A 21,970-nucleotide genomic window follows, 5' to 3' on the forward strand; every position below is an offset into this window, starting at 1 on the left:
GAAATATAAACCCTGACATTAAATCCTTTGGAGAGATCAAGCCAGCAAACATTAGCTCTATAGCTCAAATGGGGGATGTTGAATAAGTTAAGTTCTGGCAGTAGTAAAAGTTGATAAAGAATGACTAAAAGAAACAAAAACCTTGGTGTCGTATGCATTTATCTTGAGATCAAAAAGCACAATTATGCTTAGTAGACCCACCCCAGATTGTTGCTATTTTACTGAAAGAACTTCATAGAATGAGAAAGTGTGGGTGAAATAAACATCTGACATTCAATCAATCAATCAACCTTTATTTTTATAGCACCAAATCACAACAAACATTACATCAAGACGCTTTTAAAAAGATTGGCGGTCTAGACCGTACTCTATGTTAAATTATTAACAAAGACCCAACTTCAAGACAGGATAGATACAGTCCCCTCTTACTGACAGGACTCAATCTTATCTCATCTTAATCCACCATGAGCATTGCACCTTGCAGTAATTAGCTAGTTACAGCGGCAAGGAAAAACTTCCTTTCAACAGGCAGAAACCTCGAGCAGAACCAGACTCATGTTAGACAGACATCTGCCTCAACCAAGTTGGGTTGGAAAGAAGAATAGAGGAGAATAAGATAGAGAGAGAGAGCGATGACAGTGATGAGATGGATGGTAGTATTAGTAGTAGTAGTTGTTGCTGCTTGAGTCCAGCATGTCCATAACAGCTGGAGTCTGGAACGTCCACTGCAGCAGGACGTCTACGGCAGTGACTCAGAGGAACCCACGAGACAAGGGAGCTCAGGGACTCCAGAGAGGTCTATGGTTAGTAACTTTCAATGGGACAGGGATTGGGGGTTTGGGGGAGGGGGATGAGATAGGATCCCAGTGTGTCAGTGTGTCAGGCATACCTAAGAGCTGGTCAAAGCCTGAGCCAGCTCTATGTCATATATATAATATATATATAATGGATGCATAACAGTGTGTGGGTATAGGAATAGGCCTGGTGTGTGGAAACTCTAGTGGGGTTTTGTTCAAAGTCAAAAAGTTAGGTAACTAAATATTAACACTACAGGACACACATAACACACAACAGGGAATTGTGCCCTGAGCTTGTGGATGGTAATTAAACTTAAAACAAGGTCACGTGTACTGTGTGGTGAAGATGAAAAATGAGTAAAACATCAGGAAATGTTGGATATCATCTCTTTTCAGATTTTAAAAGGAGATAAACAATATCAGGGATCCAGACAACACCACAGCGCTCACTCTGTGGGCCTAAATGGAAGGGTACCTGCTGTGTTGATGAGGGCTGTGAAGCTGGGTGGTATCATCAACACATGTACTGCACTTAATCATGCTGTCACCTCACTTCATCAATTATTTAGTCGGAAGTGTTGCGTTAATCTAGATCATCCAAACAAAACAAAAAAAACTCCCTGTATCAATCCCCCATCAAGATTGCATCTGATAGGTGGAGCTATTTCTCATTAATTTAACCATAACAGCTTGATGAAATTGAGGCTGATGGAATGTATAACTGATAAATGTAGCAGTGGAGATGCTTCTTCAAATTTACACCTCTAAAATGTGGTTGTAAATGTTAGGTTTTGTGAATTCTTGACTCAAAAGACAGACTTAGATCATGGTTTGTGGTATTTCAGTGAGATATATAAATATAGAGATGTGATGGAAAATACAGATCAGAACCTGTTTGGTGGAGCGCAGGAGGCTGACAGAAGAAGGCCAGACAAGGTGCTCAGAGAGGCAGACAGCGAGAGTTCACAGACAGAGAGTGGACCTAGATAACAGGTAGACAATGACTTAAAAAGGATACAAACAAAACAGAAAGGTAGCGCTGAAAATTAGCTGCCTGAATAATCTGTTCAAGACTGAAGTGTTGAGGTTCTGCAGAGGCTTGATGAGTGGATGCACTCCAGGTGTACAGCTGGATTGGCAGCAGGAGGGGAATTGGTTCCTTTGTTTTCCTAAAGGGGGAATCTATGGAACACTTCTTTGTAAGCGAGGAACTGAAAATGTCTGTCACACAGTGCGCATGAAAAACCTTTTATAGAAATCTGTTATATGCCCAAGACTCAATCAGTCCAACCTTGTCCTGCATCTGCTATATATTTCCCCTTGAATGGCTTCTCCCAGTGGGCAGCTCATATTCACTGTGAATTTGACATCAGCAGTGGAATGACTGCTCCAATTTCTGGCGCCAACACAAAGGCAGTCCATTGTGACCAAAACAATTGGCCATGTTATCCAACCAGGAAGAGATGTATGCATCCTACAGCGTGGGTCCTTCATTAATGTCTACCTGCCCAAGCCACACAGCTGTCTTTAGAATCAGAAGTGGACTGATTCAAGATATCAAAGGTAACCCTATAAATGAATAAAACATCAGGTGGCTGCACAGGCAGTGGCGGATCCACACGGTTTTGACTTGGGTGGCCAAACTGGGGCACTGACTGTTGAAGGGTTGGCCAGGCATGGAAAACATTTGGGGCTTACCCCAAACCTAGGAAGGTTACTTTCAATAATCACATCTACTCTTACAAATGGTACATTTTTATAGATTTCTAATGTTAACATTAAAAATGTAACTCGATAGAGTGTCAACATTTAAATCTGCTGAACTGAACTCTGTAAGGACTCAAAATGAAGATGATTGTCCAAAGTCAAAGCATCAACAAAAATAATATTCAAATCCACAGAAACTACTGTCTATGCAGCTTGCTGAAATGCAATAGCTGGTTTGAATATAAGTAATGCATCTGACATGGCAAATAGCCAATCATGTTTAAGAATTTCAGGGTGGCCACAGGGGTGGACAATCAGTTTTCAGACCCCCTGGCTCCGCCACTGTGCACAGGTATTCGTGGGGAACCTGGGATAGAACATCGTAAAACTGGGCAGCGAAAGAGTGTATCAGGGCCAGTGTAGCACAGTAAACAGTCCACACTCCACGGAAATCCTCACTGATTGGATGTTGCATGCACAAACAAGCAGTTCTTTTGCGGTAAAAAGGTTTCTTTTTGCAGGTTTCTTTAAAATGATATGAAAATACATTTTGCTGTGCTTGCATTCCCTTGGATATGATGCCAGAATTCATAATTTGGTCGAGGCAGATAGCTGTCTAACACAAGCCTGGTTCTGCTCGAGGTTTCTGCCTGTTAATAGGAAGTTTTTCCTTGTTGCTGTAACTAGCTAAATACTGCGAGGTGCAATGCTATCATCTCTCTCTATTTTATCTCTTTAACCTTGAGAATGAAATAAATATTACAATTATAACTATAATATTTTCATATAAATAGATATTACTCACAAGCATTGCAGATAGTGCCTTTAATTGAACATGAAAGCATCACCACTTGAGAGAGCACTGCTTGTTCCCCCCCTTTAAAGTAGTTTAAATTAGCAACACCAATACAGGAAGCCATTGAATATTAACTTCAGAATTAAATGCAAGTTTTTAACATTTACACTCCACTTAAGTTTGCAGTTTTCTATGTCCTAGCAACAGGAGAGGATTAAAGTGCTACTGCCGACGGAACTTTCATCTTATCTTTATCTTACACAGCCTACTGTGAAGATAAAACCAACAAAAATTGCTGTGCATTTTTAAATAAAATGTTCAGATTAGAGGACATTTTATAGGCCGACAATTCCTTTTTGGGTTTGAGTTGTCCCTAATTTTATATATTTTTTCAAATGTAGATAAACGAACTAAACTCAGTATAGCCATCTTATCATAGCACCTTTTCAACTATCAATTTGGTGTATCACTGGCTATGACAGGCCATGTATGCCAGATTTCATTGATGCTTAGTGATAGCCAGTTTGTTTCGCAAACTCTACCAGCCTAACTAACCTGATCTATACACCACGTTTCATTCTATATTCTTGGGAGGCTCCTTTTTTCCAGTGTAGACCATAGACTGTATGAAATACTGATGTAGTATCCGTGACATCACCCATCTGTTCCTGAGCCCTGTTTTGAAGCCAATCAAAGGCGGCAGCCATATTGGAAATGCAGAACTCAACCAGGCAGAGTGTGACGTAGTGTGAGCCTCCTAGCCAACAGCTATGTGTTCCCGACCAGGAGTCACGTCAGTCATGTCCTTATTTGGGCAAAAACTCGAAATCTTAATATCTTCTGAACCGTCATGTTAGAAAAAAATTCACCCCCGTACAGTGTGTGCTGATAGAGAGATTAGCTTCGTAGAACCAAGACGTTTTTTGAACCAGGCTGTAAACATGTTTATTAATGCTGCAAAGATCGTCTTTTTCCCATTCATGTCTATGTGGTTTCTGGTGTTTCTGCAGCCAGCCTCGAGCGGATTTTCGATGTATTGCAGTTTATAACACTTCTGCATGAGCTTCATCGTTTGAGACCGGAGGTTGCCGCTTGGTAGTATGTAGCAAGCCGTTTCGAAAACAGCCCAAGTCTTGCTTATCTGATCTTAGGGCTCCAGCGTGCTGGATCAGAGACATGGCCAGAACGCAATGGAGCAGATCCAGTGGAAGTTAACACATTTACCAAAATAGATCCACTGCAGTGACAGATCGGACGCGGACCGAACATGGATCCTGTGGAATTCAGCCATTAGACTGCTGTTCCAATCATTGTGAAAATGAAAGTATAAAAAGTGAAATAGAACCTTTTCAATGAGGTTGCCTCTTGGTGTAGACACAACGTGCTGAGGCTTTTATTGTGAAGGATGAGACCGGAAGTAGCTCGTGTTATTGATGAGAGCTTGACTCCGGTCTAGAAGGAGTGACTCGTTGACTGCGGCGAACGCAATTTCGGCAACATGGGAGACGCTGTGGGATTTATTCTAAACGGATTTTAAGACCTGTCGGGAAAATGGCAGAGAGGTGAGTCCAACAACACGAGCTGTGTGTTTTTCCTCCCCCTCTTGTTTTATTCGACCCCTCATCCGAGAGCAGAGGGAGGCTGCCAGCACAGCGACCAGGCTAACAGCGGTGCGTCTGGTCGCTGTGCTGAAGCTAGCTCTCCACTCATTCTCTTGCAGGATATAAAACGACTTATAATGGGAAAACATCCCCGTTAATCCAGGCGTGTTATTTCCCCTGCTTTCTGTGTGCTTGGTGTTTGGTTTGAGTTTGTTTCGCGGGTGAAATTTCAAGGTGGAAGGATCGCATGAATGAGGCTGTGGACGGCTGGATGGTGATGATGATGATGATGATGATGCTGCTGCTGCTGCTGTTGCACCTGTCGGTCTACATTGCCGTCCCTTTGCTGGAATGCAGCTAACCCTCTCCTGTAGCTGAATGCTAGCAGCACACCCACCTATATGGACCCATTATCAGTGTGGGTTGATGCTTGGCTAGCCAGGTTATCCAAATCCTCCCTCGCAGCATCCTCATGATGGATGGAGGCGCCTCCCATGAGAAGAGGCGCTGGAAATGGAGAAGCGTGGCACCATCCTATTACCTTTCTCTCATCCTTTTATTCAACCTTCGTGCCTCATGAGTGGCTCTATGTTAAAAAATGCCCCTCTTAATTTCCTCTGGACTTGCTTTTGGCAAATTCACATATTTACCAACAATTTACGCACAACCATGTTTGACTCAGTCGTGTCCTGTGGCAGATTCCACAGGGATCTAGTATGCAAAAAGAAGGAAAGTAGCAGCATGAAATGTCTGTAGAACTGTCCTTCACTTTTCCCCCCACATTCTCACTAGTGAATAGCAGAAGGAGCCAATGAAAGAAGTCACATTTTCTGTCTCACTGGTGGAGAGAGTTGAAGAACCAATGAATGAGATCCAATTTTGTATTCAAGAGCATGCATTAAATATGCTGAACAGTTTTCTATCTCTTGTAGCCGACATGTACAGTCGCTGCAGCTCAAGCACACAATCAAAACAGCTGGAGTTTGAATGTGGGGTTGGCTTTACAGCTTTATAAAAGGTCACTCACAAACCTATATCTTATGGAAAACAACTTGTTCAGCAGGAAACAAACTTTACCCTTTACATTTTTGTGGACCCCTCCCTTTATCCTCAGTGGGCCCTCCTCACCAGAGGCTCCTGCAGCCCCCAGTCATTAAAGTGAGGGTGTATACTGCTGCTGCATCTTTACCACAGACAATGGCAGTTTCCCCCCCTGCAGCATGCAAGCTCATAAGGCCGGGTTAATAATTGATGGCTGTTAAATTTGTGTTGCATGGGTCATCTGGCCTCATGTAAATCACTTGTGCTGGTCTGCCCTGTGGGCTCTGGAGCATTATACAAATCCCTGCATGTTTGTCAGAGTCTTATCGCACGAATCAGAGGCGCAGCTCCCTCACCACTGATGAGAAATCGTTTTGTCTTGTGATCAGATATCGGAGACAGGGTGAGGATATTTTCGGCGAGTGTTTGTTGTGGATAAGATGAAAATATTGAACTATTAATGCACTGTATCATTAAGGAGGATCATAACAGCAGCCTGTTTTCACTTTATTAACAGAGCCATGTATTGGTTACACCCAGAAAAAGCAGCTTCAGTGTAACTGTGCTGATGTTTTAAATGAAGATAGTATAAAAGGTTGTATTGACCAAAGATGGTGCCTCATAGCTGTCAGAAAGTTCCTGATGTTAATTAAAGATTTGAGGTGTTTTTATTTGGATTAAGTTGAGATACTTGTGTATAGGGCTGGGCGATAAAACGATACCGATGATTATCGTGACTAGGGGGCGCTAGTGTGTCTTAAACGCTGGTTCCCACCAAAATATCTTATCATGATAACATTTTTCATATCAGTCGATGTCAATAATTTTCACAATAATATCAGATAATTATTTCATATCATTTGAAAGGCAGATTTTTTTCCCCTGAGTGAAAGTTAAAGAAACCAGACGGGTTGTCAGCTTGTATCTGGGATTTAATAGTCTAATAAATACCCAAAATATTTTCACTAATGAAGTTTAGTGGCATTTCTTGTCGAGCATGTCTTCAATCTAGGAAGGTAGGTTTGTGTTTTCTTCAGTGTTGCTCGTTTAAGCTGTGTTTACATTCCGCTCCAAACGTCTTAAAGCCTGTCTACCTCTTACCCTGCGACAAGATTGGCTGTTCCATGCCGACTTCTTCTTCTGTTTAACCCTCCTATTATCCTTGGAGTCAATTGGACTCCATTAAATGTTTAACGTCTCTAAATTAATGACTAACATAATTTTTTTGGCTTCATATTCCATGACTTCTATTAATTTAATGTGGAAAACTTGGAAAACATCAAATTAAAATGTTGATATTTTCCAATTTCCTGAAAAAAGAAAATTGCGCAACGGTGTTCCTTGGGGTCAATTTGACCCCAGGCTGTTTTAGCTGTATATAACATAAGAAATATCAACATTTTACACACATTTGTTTTGGTTGTTTTGGATGATATTTAGGTCACTATAACACACCATGTCTACAAAGACATTCAATGATGTGTCCTGTGTCATACGTTTTGATAACATAGAAACAAGGCATGGTCGACGAGAGCATGACAGACTCACAGCAGTTTGATGTTCGGCTTTACAAATGAAGTCCTTCTAAATGCTTTAAATTATGTTTATGCTTGAAATATATTTTAAGGGCTATTTGGGTAGTCAACAAAGAAACATAAAGTCCCTGACACATAAACCTTGGTAACAATCAGTTTCTGGAGGTTTAAATTGCTGGGGTCAAATTGACCCCAAGGATAAAAGATGTTTGTACATTTGAGGGTAACAGGAGGGTTATTGTGAGTGGGAACTAGTGTTTAAGACACACTAGTGGGGCCTCCCTTTCCAGTGGTTGTGGGGTGTAATTAAAAGTTTAAATATATCAACACTTTATCGTACATTTGTTTTATTTATATTGAGAAAAATAATATCCCGATAATTATTGTTATTGTTTTATCGCCCAGCCCTAGGACACGCCCTTATTGACCACCACCATGCAATTAAGAACAGGCGCTTTAGATGCTTGGCCTGAAGCCGTATTTGTGATGCAAAAATACAAAATAAATCAGTTTTGCAGTCGAAAAGTGAACTTTGTGTTCTTTCATTAATTCGTCATCAATTGAGTCTTCAAACTGCAGCAGTGATGTTGAGCTTTTTGTGCTTCATTTAACAAAAGAAACTGGAAGATGTGGACATTAGCCAAAATATCAAGGTGGAGAGCATGTTTCTACCAACAGTGTGTGCCAACGGGGCTGCTATGTTTTCTTCTCTGTTTTCTTCTCTGTGCTCTTCTTTATACCTTTGATTTGTGATAAGCAACAGAAAAATAGTTAATTCTTCAGCTAACTAACTCAAAGTGCCACAGTTTTTTACAGCAATGACATCACTTTTACTCAAAAGCGTTAATTTAAGTGTCCTTTTAGTTGCAGAATCCCTTTCCACGGTGTTCAGTAAATGTAAAGTTTGAAGTTGGATATCAATAGGCTGCGTTGGTTAATGTATGTCTGATTGCAGCTGCTGTTTCAACTCAGATCTCAGCATGTGTTGTAGTGCAATGCATTCCAGTCTGTTGAGCTACTGTAAGTGGAGCAATTATGTGCACTTTTTCTTTTTCCTCCCAGCATGGTTGTTGAACAAGGCCACTAATTAATAGCTCCTAAAACAAGCTGTTAATAGGAATTCTCTTTACACTTGGTGGTTGCCTTGGAAATATTTTGGCTATGTATTCAGAAGAGAAAGAAGTACTTCTGTCAGTGAATAGAGCAACATCGGAGGTAAAACACAGCTGATGTTTTTTAAACCAATCCTCCTTTATGTCCAACGTTCAACTTGAGATCATCCCGAAGAATGTTGTTGACATACTCAATGTATCAGTGCACACATGCTGGCTTCTCACTGCATGTCGTCTCCATGTCTGGCTGCCAGCTTGACATTTGATCCCAGCAGCAGGGTGGGGCACTGAGCTTATGTGTTGTACCAGCAGCACGTGGTTGAAATATTCATATTGCTGGGCTCGAGCCACCAAGCTGCTGCCATATGTGTCACATATAGTCACGTCCGTTACTGCTGGGCGACATAAAGGGGCCCGGTGTTCTGGTAGCTGCGTGACGGGGTGTGTATGGCTGTGTGTGTCTATCTATATTTGAGGTTAGCTCTGGCCAAAAAAAATCAATGTTGATCTCCCCTTAAGCCCTATAATAAATCGTCACACCTGATATTCCTGCTGTTACAGAGAGTCAATGGAAAGTTCCATAAAGGTAGACCAAAGGAAATGTAGAAATGTAGAAATATTTATCAGGCATATATGTTAGTTATAGAGAACTTTTACATTTGTGCTGTGTCACGAAGCAAACTCACTCATTGATCCCTTCCACCATGTGATCCTAGCTGGATAAATCAGATCACAGTTTATCAAAGTGCAGCCTGCAGGCTGATGGCACGCCTCACAACCTTTTTTTTGTAGCACCTCAATGTTGCATAAAATGTTCCCACTGCATTTCAATAATCCACAGTCCATTTCAGTACACTCACTTTCAGTATCCTAAAATCAATACACTCAGCCATCAGGGCATTATCATAGTGCCATAAGCTTCAGTGTGTTATTTCTCTTCCTAAAGATGCATTATAATGTGGGGTGTTATAAAAGCTACCATAAAGAATTTTGTATTCATTATTTTTTAACATATTGAAAAAAACATTGTAAAAGCTTGAGACTCTTAATGACACACTCTTGCTGAGGTAAAAAAAATAATGACATGACAAATGAAAGTGTCACCAAGGACATTCATATATTAAAGGGTGGCCCCAAAGGCCAGCAAGTTGGGCTTTTGGTGGCCAGCAAGAATTGTTGATAGCCAAATTAAGCAGAGCTGTTTACAATTTAACATTTATCTGGTCAGCTTAATCTGATCTCTGACCATTCAATTTACCACTGGTATTTAAAAATAATAACTTGACATAATGACAGTGTCATTTGTATATTCAAGGTAGAGCTGGGCGATATTGAAAATGATGTTATCGCGATAACAATTTTCATATCAGTCGATATAGTTATCACAATAAATATAAAATCCATATTTCGTTTCGTGTTAGCTTGTACCTGGATTTAGTTCTCTGTTAAGTCTGTTGAACCCATTATTTTCGACGGTGCTAACTTCCTGTTAGCACTTTCTTTTGTGTAATACAAGATTTTTGTGAAGTTTTACTTTGTAGATTCTTATTTTTCTCAGGTTGAGGTAATTTACATATTTTGATTTAAATTGAAAACAAAGATACATCACATTGTACACTGTATCAGTTTATAGAGTATTGTTGGGAGTAGTGCACTCCCTTTTAAGGTTTTTATGGATTACAGGCGTTTAGATATATTTTAAATTTGTATCGAACATTTGTTTTATCTATTTTGAGAAAAATTATATCACGATAATTATCGTTATTGAATTATCGCCCAGCCCTAATTTAAAGGTGACATATCACGCTTTTTTCATCAGTATATATTGGTCTAAGAGGTCCCCAAAACATGTCTTTAAAGTTTCTGCTCAAAAATACACTTTGAAATCAGATTTTGGCATGCCTGAAAAGCCCTCTTCTTCAGTCCTCCTCAGAACACTCTGTTTTCCCTCTGACCACGCCCCCTCCGGAAGTGCATGTGCCTCGGCTCTCCTGCACGTTGATCTAATGTTTACATGTTGGCTGAATATACACGGCTGCTCAGAGATCGCGTTACTTCAACCCTCTGAATCTGATCCAGAATCTGATCCTGACGGAGAGGCGCCTGTAGCAGGACCTTTCTGAAGGATTGGTCACAGATTTAGTGTTTCTTGTTGTTTTATTTATCAGTATGTCGACGTGTGTCTTGGTACACAGCTACAGCTACGACATGTAGCTATGTAGCTATGCTAACTAGCGCTAGCACTTATCCATGATAAATAAAAATCATCCACTAGATCTTCAAATCTGTTTCGTGGGGAGTAAAACCGACCTTTGTGTTTATTAAGACAGCCTACAATTAGCATGCCTCCCTCCTAAGCTCCTTGTTAGCACACATTTGTGCAGGTAATGAAAAACCGAGGGGGGATTCAGTATTATTTTATACAGTCTATGGGCTGAACAAGCTCCGAGCTCTGACTCCGTGACAGACTGGATATTGTTGTTACGTAACAAAAACACGGAAGTCTGAAACGGCTCGTTTCACACACATTTACAGAAAGGTGTAGAAATCAAAACAAAATGGATTGTTTTCATTCTCTGGGGGTTTGTAGACATGCCAGGGAAACATATTTCAGGTAAAGAACCATTAAAAAGTCAATTTTGCATGATATGTCACCTTTAAGGACTTTCATATATTCAGGGGTGGCCCCAAAGGCCAGCAAGTTTGTTTTTTTATGGCCAGCAAGAATTGTTTGTAGCCAAATTAAGCAGAGCTGTTCACATTTTAACTTTTATCTGGATAGCTGCATCTGATCGCTGACCATTCAATTTACAACTGGTATTTATATACTGCAGTCCAATAAATTAGAACAACATAACTCCATTGGCTTTGAATGAGCAAGTCACTGTCACAGTACGTGATCACCGCTGTATTCCACGGCTCCAGAAGAGCTGTGCCAGAGTGCCCTGACTTTTGCTCCGAGCACTTCAAGTTAAAAACCTCAGAAGTTTTCAGAAAAGTGCTGGTGTTGTCACTGTCACTCCTCAGGCAGCAAAACATACATTAGATGGGAAGAAACCTGTCACCCTGTTAACCAAGAAAAGGGATGAGAAACTTGTTTTGGCATTGTCTGTCTGTCCCGAGGCTGAGCTTTATAATATGTCAGACAGAAGCTGAAACAACAAATCATAGCAGGAAGGCCATTTTTGAGAGGAGATCTGCCAAACACCCTTATTTGCAGACATTTGCAGGCTGAGACCAAGCAGTCAGTTGGTTAAGCTGGGATAATTACAGTGTTTCATTTACATTCACATACATACTCCCATTATGAGCTGGATCGCCCAACTTTTTTAGCGCAAGGCACATTTATATTTGTGCTGATCGACTAAAAAAAACTTGTGTCATTGTTCATCAGTCATTTTAACTGGCTCACTTCTTCCTCCGTCGTCTAATCCAGCACATCTGCTTGCTGTGTATGTGTTTGTCGAGGCAGTGAGCACCCTGCCTCTTGTGTGTGTGCTGTAGAAAAAGAGTCAGTGAGCACCCGGCTGTTGGCTTATTAAAACGTTGATATAGACCTCAGGGTTGTTTTGTTTTTCTCTCATGGGCTCCATCTTTGTCCCACAGCCCGTCCCTTACTACCCACATGAAAGTATCAACAAACCGCTCAGCTCCTATTGATGTTGTGGCTTTAAAGGACAGCAGCATGTACACGGCAGTCTGCAGTCTGAGCTATTAATTTTTCATCCATTTAATCAAGAGACGGTGGCAGGAAGAAGAAGAAGAAGAAGAAGAAGCAGCCTCTGGGAGACACGTCAATGTTTCCCAGCGATGTATAGAAGGTTGTATAGGGAAGGACTGTGACTGGTTGGCCGGTGAAGGTCTCAGCTTTAATGAATATGATCTGATCTCATCCCTTTGTCGTCTTTGATATTAGCTCGTTTGCTAACCATGTGCTGACTGTGATCTGTCTGTATGCATGCATGTCACATGTATGTATGTATGTAAAGCTATCTAGCCCTGGCTGCACATCACTGGTGAAGATGACAGCTTGTTAGTCTTCATTTTTCCGACTATGGTAGATTGGAAGAAACAGTGGGCTGTGTTTTTGATGGAGTCGGGCTTAAGCTGTCCCGCATATGCTACTCTTATTCTCCCAGGACCGATTCACCTGCTTTGACCAGAAAAGCTCAGAGCTTAGCCAAACGGCTTCATCTAGCAACCAGAGCCATGCCGGGCCCTCCTGCACCTCAGCCTCTGCCTCTTTATCATACGTCCCTGACGTAACAAACATAATGACTACTAGGGGTGTAATGATTCTTTTTAACAACGATATGATTCGTATCATGATTCGGGGTTGTCGATCTGATTAAAGGACGATATTGGTTCATTTAGAACGATACGATCTGAAACGATTCAGTGACTTGAAATCGATTCAGTTACTTTTAACTGGACAGTCCTAGATTGCTGTTGTTGCCGTGATGTTTTTCATCCGAGCCGAGTTTTGTCCTAGTCTCTGACTTAAAGGTGACATGTTACGCTCTTTTTCATCAAAATATATTGGTCTAAGAGGTCCCCAAAACATGTCTTTAAAATTTATGCTCAAAAAAACACTTTGAAATCAGATTTTGGTATGCCTGTAAACCCCTCTTTTTCAGCCCTGCGCAGAACAGGCTGTTTTCTGTGTCTGTGTCTTTAAATGAGAATGAGCTCTCTGACCAGCTGTCCAGCACGTTGATCTAATGTTTACATGTTAGCTGAATATACACGGCTGCTCACAGACCCGCGTTACTTCAACCCTCTGAATTTGATCCAGAATCTGATCCAGATTTTGTGTTTCTTGTTGTTTTATTTGTCAGTGTGTCGACGTGTGTCTTGGTACACGGCTACGAACATGTAGCTATATGGCTATGCTAACTAGCGCTAGCACTTTTCCATGAAAAATAAAAATCATCCACTAGATCTTCAAATCAAGGTAGGGAGTAAAACCGACCTTTGTGTTTATTAAGACAGCCTACAACTAGCATGCCTCCCTCCTAAGCTCCTTGTTAGCACACATGTGTGCAGGTAATGAAAAACGGAGGAGGTGTTGAGTTGTATTTTATACAGTCTATGGGCTGAACAAGCTCCGAGCTCTGACTTCCGTTACAGACCAGATGTCGTTGTGACGTATGAAAAACACTGAAAACTGAAACGGCTGGTTTCAGCACACATTTACAGGAAGGTGGAGAAATCAGAACAGGGGCAGAATGGATTTTTTTCATTTTCGGGGGGTCTGTAGACATGCCAGGGACACATATTTCAGGTAGAGAACCATTAAAAAGTCGATTTTGCATGATATGTCACCTTTAACATGCTGGCAAGGCCTGAGGCTTCTGCAGAGCTGATGTTACCTTAGGGAACGCTGCAAGAGGTGCCTGGACGGCTGGCGCTGTGTGAAATCCCAAGGCGCCTTAGTAGGTGGTTGGATAGATTTGTCGTATTGCCGTGGTACTTTAATTGACCTTTACATATCCTACAAACAGCGAGCGACTTATTTAGAACATCTCCGTCTTTAGAAAACCGAAGTGTTTCCACACGCTGGACCGCAATTGTGGCTTGATAATTTGTCTCTTGCCTGCTTCTCCTCTGTCCTCCGCCATGAGATATTTTGTTGTCTGCTGGCGCGTGGCGATGACATCACAGACAGGCAGACTGAATTGAGCAATGTTTAACGTCTTTGTAGTTAAAAGTGCAAAAAAAACACATCCATATAAAGTCTGCCGTACAGTACCTACTGCCTGCTAGATTAGTAGGTAGCATGTAGCAGGCCGTTTCGAAAAAAGCTTAAGTCTTGCTTATCTGATCGGAGGGCTCCGGCGTGCTGGATCAGAGACACGGCCAGAACACAACGGAGCAGATCCAGTGGAAGTTAACACATTGACCTGAATAGATCCGGTGCCGTGACGGATCGGAGGCTGACCGAACACGGATCCGGTGGAATTCGGCCATTAGACTGCTGTCACAATCATTGTGAAAATGAAAGTATAAAAAGTGAAATAGAAACTTTTCAATGAGGCCGAAAAAATCTGGATTCTAATAAATGACTACTTGTTAATTTTTTTTATGACACACAGGGATCTGATTTTAATCTGATGGTTATGAGGTTAATTGAAATTACCCTTTAAATGAGACCTTAGAATTACAAGATTGCAAAGGGCTTAGAAGTTAGATGATAGCCATGAGATGAACAGACAGGCTGGAAAATAAGACCTTAAATAAATTAGAATCATTGTTTTATCCACCTCATGTTATTGCTGTTTCAGATAGAAATCAGCAGAGGTTGTCACTAGCATCCGCCGAGCCTGTGACCTGAGCTGTCATGTGCAGTGATTCTGTTGGTAGACAGTGTTATCTGCCCTGCACGCTCTCATCAGTCAGAGTCGATTTGGTGTTTCAAGAGGTGTGAAGGGCATCTGTGGGGTGAATTATTGACCCGCTGTTATGGACCTCTCTGTATTCATGCTCAGTGTGTGCAACAGGACAATGATAATGAGCGGTAATCAATCAGAACGCAGTTTAACTCTGAAAATATTGATGAGAGCATGATGTATTGTGACACCCTGATGCAACAACAAAGTCCTGTAGGCGAGCACATTCCTGTGTGTTTGAGGGGGATCTCTCGGTATGGGTGGGACGTTAAACCATCATCCAGTTAGCAGTAAATGTCTGTAGGGTGAAGGGAAAGTCAAAGTAATTGTTAAGCAGCTAGACTTCTCATGCTCATTAAAGAGACCTGTAGTATTCACTGTAGGTGAGCTCTCTATCTCCACTTTAGGCGGCCATGTTTAACGTGATTTCATGTATAGTTATCAGTGAAAGGCGAGGCTTCAAAGGATCAAGAACAATAAGTTAAGAAAGTTCAGAGGTTGCTTTTCATCAACTGTCTGAACTGATCTTAGAGCTGGGCGATATTGCAAAAAAGTGTTATCGTAATAAAATTTTGCATATTAGTCGATTCCGATAATTATCACGATAACTATCAAATCATTATTTCATTTAGATTTAAAGCCCGATTTTTGGTCCTGAGTGCAAGTTGAAGAAATAAGACGTTTTGTTAGCTTGTATCTGGGATTTACTTCCCTGAAAAGCTCATTGAATTCATCAATTCTGACAGTGCTAACAGGAAGCAGGTCTTTTGTGTAAGATGAGATTTTTGAGAAGACATTAAACGTGTTCAAATTGCACAGCAGAAGTTGTCGCTGTGCTCTTCCTTTACCCACATCCTGAAAGTATATTTAATGAAGTGAATTAAGTTATAGGGCTGTCAAAACTGCTCCAAAATGACATTCGAATATCTATATTTGCGCATTATGTCAATAACAAGGAGACATAATTACTTGTATAGTTATTTTTATTTAAGATATAACATGCCTAAAACATACCTACACATACAAAACAAGTAAATTACCTAATGGTCTATACCAAAACACTTTTAAGACTGTTGACCTCTAGCTCACTCGCCCCCTCCCCTCTCTGTGCGTAATGCACTGAGTGAGTGCTGAACAAGACTTGTGCGAGCAATTAAAGGTCCCGACTCTTGTCCCTAATATAGGCAGGCTTCATTCAGTGATTGAAGCAAATATTATTAACATTAATTGAAGTTAAAAACAAAAAAGTAGTCCACTTACATTCTTGGCGCTTGTATAAAAAAAAGAGGAAAAACTGCATTTTATCCCAGTGTCACTGATGGTCGGGCTCTTTTAGTCCACTGTCAATGTAGGGTCTTAGGCCTGACAGGTTATTTGCCAAAAACACGAGACAGTCCACATGTGAAGAGGCCAGATCTCTTTTTATTCACTATATTCCCAGCGGAGGAAAAGACGCGTTCAGAGCGCACTGAGGATCCGGGGACGGAAGGATTTCTCTCTGCCGTCTGCTTCACGCTGTGCATGTGTGACTCCTGTGACCTGTCCCTGACCCGTCATGCAGTGCGCCCACTCGCAAAGCAGCCGCTGATGTGGTTTTTTTTTGCACAGTCGAATATTCATTTTCACAATCGAATCTCCGTTTTTTTTTAATATTCGAATATATATTCGAATTTAGAATATTCGTTGACAGCCCTATTAAGTTAATAGTTAACGCTGAGTCAGCACAGTGTCAGACTACGGACTTCGCTTTGTGCTGGTAGGTTTTGAGTTTTCTTCATTGTCCCTGTCGCTTGTTTCAGCTGTGTTTACATTCCACTCCAAACCTCTTTAAGCCCCGCCTACCTCTTGTCCTGCAACATGATTGGCTGTTCAATGCCGTCTTCTTCTTTTGTCTAATGTTGGATGCAATGGTTTGGGGGTATAATTAGAAGTTTAAATATATACATTTTGTATCAAATATTTTTTACATTTAAATTGAGAAAAATTGGATCATTAATATTGTTATAGGGCGCTGGTGGCCTAGCAGTCTAAGTGCTCTACATACAGAGGCTACAGTCCTCTTCGCAGGGGTCGCCGGTTCGATTCCCAGCCGGTCGACCATTTCCTGCATGTCTACCCCCACTCTCTACTCCCCACATTTCCTGTCTCTCTTCAGCTGTCCTAAAAAATAAAGGCAAAAAGGCCAAAAAATATAAGTTTAAAAAAAAAATCTTGTTATTGAATTATCGCCCAGCCCTAGCTTCAAGTATAAAACAAACTGTAGTGGACCAAATTGCAGATAAAACTAGACTAAAAAAACTACAAGGGACCAAACGTGAAAACAGAAAATCTTACTTCAAATGTTCAAGTCAAAAAATGTCCATCAACTGAAGCGTTTACTCCTGGGGAGCCGCAGGAAAAACACGGAAAGCACAGGAGCTCACCAGGGGAAAGACGCAAAAACACACAGGAGAAAAGACTCAATGATCCGGCACAGAAGGGAGGAAACGCAATGACTGAATACTGACAGGGGCAATCAAACACAGGTGAGACAACAAGGATAATCTAAAAGGAGGGAAACCCAAGGGCAGGGAATAAAACTACACCAGACGAATAGGGAGCAAGAACTACAAAGGCGTGGGGTACAGATTACAATCCATGCTGCAGGTTGCAAACCTTGTGCACAGATTTGTACGTGGCTTTTTTTTGTTGTTGCAGCAGTCAGCAGGTGATTGATCCTGAATTGTCTCTTAAATTTGGAGTATTTCCATCTCTGGCTCTCACTGTCTTGCACACAGCCCCGTCAAGATGCTGGCTCTCTTCTGTCATTTGGTCGTTGTCCGAAATGCTGCCAAATGCAGAGGTGGTATTTTTTTTAGGGACCAACTCACTCTCTCTCTCTCTCCTTATCTCCCTTCTGACTGGCAGCTGTTACGTGACAATGACACATCCATAAATTTAGTCTAATGTCATCTCCTAAATCAACAGCTAAGGGAAACATTATACTATCACTATTGTGAGAACAGTGTGTTCCAGCTTGTGGCCTCACAGGGTCATCTTAAACGGATTACACAGAACATTTAAATTCACCGTTTTTAGATTAAATGTTTAAATGGACCTTGACCTCCAAGAAGCTCTCGACTCTCCCTCCACTTTCACAGTAACTCCTACCTATGAAACCACTACACTGCAGTGTTAATTTTGGATTTAGTCTTAGTCTAAAACTAATGCCTGTTAGCTTTAGTCACATTTTAGTCTTTTAAGCCCTTTATAGTTTTAGTCTAGTTTTAGTCGAGGAAAACGCAAACATTTGAGTCTAGTCTTAGTCACAGTGATTTTTGCTATTACATTTTCTCTCTTTAAAATGATAAATGTAGTCAATCAGATATCGGTATCAGGGTTGTGCCATGTGTGACGATCGTCAACATCTCCATCTTTGAACACTTTTGCCTGTGCCTGCCCAAAAAAGTCAAAAGACAGCATTCTTGATGTGACCATGATTTGGATTCTCTTGATTGAAATAAAAATGCCATGATCACAAAATATAGAGTTGTATTGCATTTTTACGATAGTCCCTGAATGTATCTTATAGACTGTATAACTAATGGATGTAGTATCTGTAATGTCACCCATCAGTGGAAGCCATATTGGAAATAGTGAACTCAACCTAACTTCTGTCGAGCTAGTGTGAAGTAAAGAGGCGGGCTTTGAGCCTCCTAGCCAACAGCTAGTGTTCCCACCTGTCAATCAAGCACTATGCACTTAGCTAGACTGTTCCCCACTGTTGTCTCCAGTGGCAGATCATGTCTTCCAGCTACAGTTGACTCGCACTGTCCTGCTCTACTCTGGGGATCTGTGTTCAGCTCTGGAGTGACCCAGCACTTGGTACTTTGGTCATTATTGTGGTGATGTTAATTGTTGATGATGATAATGGAAGGTCTTAAATGGTTTGGTTGCTTCATTGTAGATGCTCCTTATTCTATTAAAAAAACAACTAATAATAAAATAAATTCCTTATTTACTTTGTGCATTGCCTTTACACTGCTTGGCAGTACCTGCACCCAAATTGACTTGAAGCACTTTGTTACTCGTACTGATCTTGTTTCCTCTTGTCTAGATCTTTGCTTGTGTTCTTGTTCTCGTATGTTCGTCACTCTGGATAAATGACATTGTAACATTGTAACTTCTTTACTGTGGCAACCACAGAAATTCTGTGGCTTCGCAGGCTCTGGCTGCCCATTGGCTGCGCCCAGGAGCGGGATTTTTTGGCTTCAGAACAGTACAACGGGAAGAGGCGGAGCAAGGCTGTCCATTTTTATTTACAGTCTATGGAAATGACCTATCCGGACTACACACGTTTTTGTACATGTTTATTTCTGCTGTAAAGATTGTCTTTTTTGAATTGGTGTGTATGTGGTTTCTGGTACTTCCGGAGCCAGCCTCAAGTGGACACTCTAGAAACTGCAGTTTTTAACACTTCCACATTGGCTTCAATTTTTTGCGGTGGGAGGTTTTCCTCTTGGTAATAACCGAGTCTGTCACAGGTCGCTTTTAATTTGAAAAATTAGATGCACAGCAGGGAAATTTATGTTGTTTTAATGTCTGGCGGTGCACCACTAACGCTTTTGCCTCGTCATCGTCTCGTTAACCAAACCAAAACATACGTTCGTCTGAGTTTTTATGATCCATGATGTATTTTAGCTTTTTAGAATCTTGTCTTCGTTTTGAAAAAATGGGTTAACGACATTTTTTTCGTCATGATTTTTCTTAACAAAATTCACACTGCCACATTTCTTCATAGTTTCAATAAAGATGGATGACCATGACTGTCCAATTTTTTGCAGTTCATTGAAAAGTATTTTGTAAATGTTGGTTTCTCTATTTAGCTTTGTCTGCTTCCCCTGCAATTTGTCATTGCAGATGCTTCAAACATGTCGTCCTGCATGTCATATTTCATGTGTGTCATGTGTACTATAATTTGCTGGATTGGTTCAGCTCTAATCTTAAGATGTTAGCTTGCATGTGGGCTGGCGAAGGGCCGTGAAGAGAGGAAGAGGGGGTGGGGTGGATGGAGGATGGAGAGGAGGATGGCGGAAGATAAAAAGAGACAGAGCTATGAGGGAATATTGACAGACTGTACAGTGGGCAAGAAGCAGCAGTGCTAAACATACAGCAGCACAGTTGAAAACAGCATGTGGCTTCCATCACTTTGTGGCCCAAAATGAGCCTGACACGATGTTAAGCTATTGAGCTCTCTGCTGCTATTGTTGGCCACTGATTGCTCGTGGCTTGCAGAAAAGCCTGTTTGAATTAGAATATGAAAGTGAGCAGAGATAGCGGCATATTGACTGGCATTGACAGTGGATGGAGGGGAAGAGGGAGGGGCGGCAGAGATGGAGGGAGTATTGACAGATGAAGAGGGCAAGAGATAGAGCACTCTCTCTTCCTAATAGGATTATTGTGTAAATGTGTTTGTCTGAAGGGCCGCCCCTAGAGGCCTCTAAATGTGTGTGTGTGGGTGTGTGTGTGTGGGGGGGGGGGGGAAGTGATAGGAAGTGAGAAAAACGAGCAGTTTTGGGAGCTTAAAATTGAGAACATCTTGGATGGATGACCAGGCATTTGTAATTCTTTCTGCAGTTTTGGAAGCATTTCAGTAAAACCACTACAGATCTGCTTTAGTGTCCCGCTCAAGCTGGGTTCAGACAGTAGGCAGAAGTGCCACAAAGCGCCCCATAGCGCTGCAAAGTGCTGCTTGCTTCCATTCTGCACCCATTTTAACTAATTGGGCTGTTCAGACAGGGAGTGGCTGTATCTGTTCAATATTTCTCTTTTTAGCGAGCCAAAGTAGCAAGAGGAAACACATTGATTAACTACTTTAAACTATATTAATTATGTATAGTATATGATGTGAATTATAGGATTCTGATAAATGAAAAAAAACATCCCATGCTCACAAACCCTTTTGATTTTCTCGTCCATCTCTCTGCTGCGTTTCTCCAATTCCACATCCTGCGACTTCCCCCTCCCTCATGATTAAGTCTGTTTGTGATTTGATGTTTTTTATATTATGTGCTTCCTTCGTTTTTGTCCGTTGTGTCTACCCAGAGAGCGAGAAAGAAAACATACATTCAAAGATGAAGTGATCAAGGGTTTACGTGCAAAGAGAAATGGGTCACTTGCGACGCTCTCGCCTCCTGCATGTCTGCTCAGACAGAGTATTCCAACTAGCATGGCAGTTTGCATCCATTTACTCAAGGAGACCAACCTCAGACAATCCAACGTGGCAGAATATCCTCAGTTTGAACATCTACGGAAGTATTAGTCACAGACATGTTCCCTAGGTTTCCTAATTCCCAATGACTCGACTCCCAAGGTTCCCATCATTAGGCTCATGTCTCTTTACTTGTGTCTCTTCTTTGCTTCATAGATTCTCCCAGCGAGGATTTCAGAAATAGATCCTAGGAAGAGGTGATGGTTTGGTTGGGTTCTGCTTTTCAGAATACAACCTGCTGGTAGAAGGCTCATATTTGCACAGTTAATTAGTGGGACTTGATATAATTTAGAGAAGTAATCAATCAATCAATCAATCAATCAATCAATCAATCTTTATTTGTATTGTGCCAAATCACTTCAAACATTATCTCAAGACGCTGTTACAAACATAGCATGTCTATACCATACTCTATGTTAAATTATTAACAAAGACCCAACATCAAGACAGGATAAGATTCAGTCCCCTCTTATTGATAGTACCCGATCCTATCTCATCTTAATCCACCATGAGCATTGCACCTCGTAGTCCTTAGCTAGTTACAGTGGCAAGGAAAAACTTCCTTTTAACAGGCAGAAACCTCGAGCAGAACCAGACTCATGTTAGACAGACATCTGCTTCGACTGAACTGGATTACAATAGACCTTGACCGAGTTGGGGTTGGAAAGCAGGATGGAGGAGAATAAGAGAGAGAGCGATGACAGTGATGAGAGTAGAGTACAGTGATTGGCTGTCTTGCTAA

At 41.3% G+C, this 21,970-nt stretch overlaps 1 protein-coding gene across 1 annotated transcript in view; it reads left to right on the forward strand.

Annotated features, from left to right (window-relative positions):
- The first annotated feature begins 4,753 nt into the window (after positions 1–4,753).
- The window catches only part of arhgap39 (Rho GTPase activating protein 39), a 118,484-nt gene continuing 101,267 nt past the window's right edge, over positions 4,754–21,970 (forward strand). The window contains exon 1 of the mRNA XM_034706997.1: positions 4,754–4,862. Coding sequence (XP_034562888.1) covers positions 4,852–4,862 — 11 coding nt within the window. The 5' untranslated portion in view covers positions 4,754–4,851. The remainder of the gene's footprint in view (positions 4,863–21,970) is intronic.

Source organism: Notolabrus celidotus, chromosome 2 (genome assembly GCF_009762535.1).
Source record: "Notolabrus celidotus isolate fNotCel1 chromosome 2, fNotCel1.pri, whole genome shotgun sequence".
In the NCBI taxonomy this organism is placed as follows: domain Eukaryota; kingdom Metazoa; phylum Chordata; class Actinopteri; order Labriformes; family Labridae; genus Notolabrus; species Notolabrus celidotus.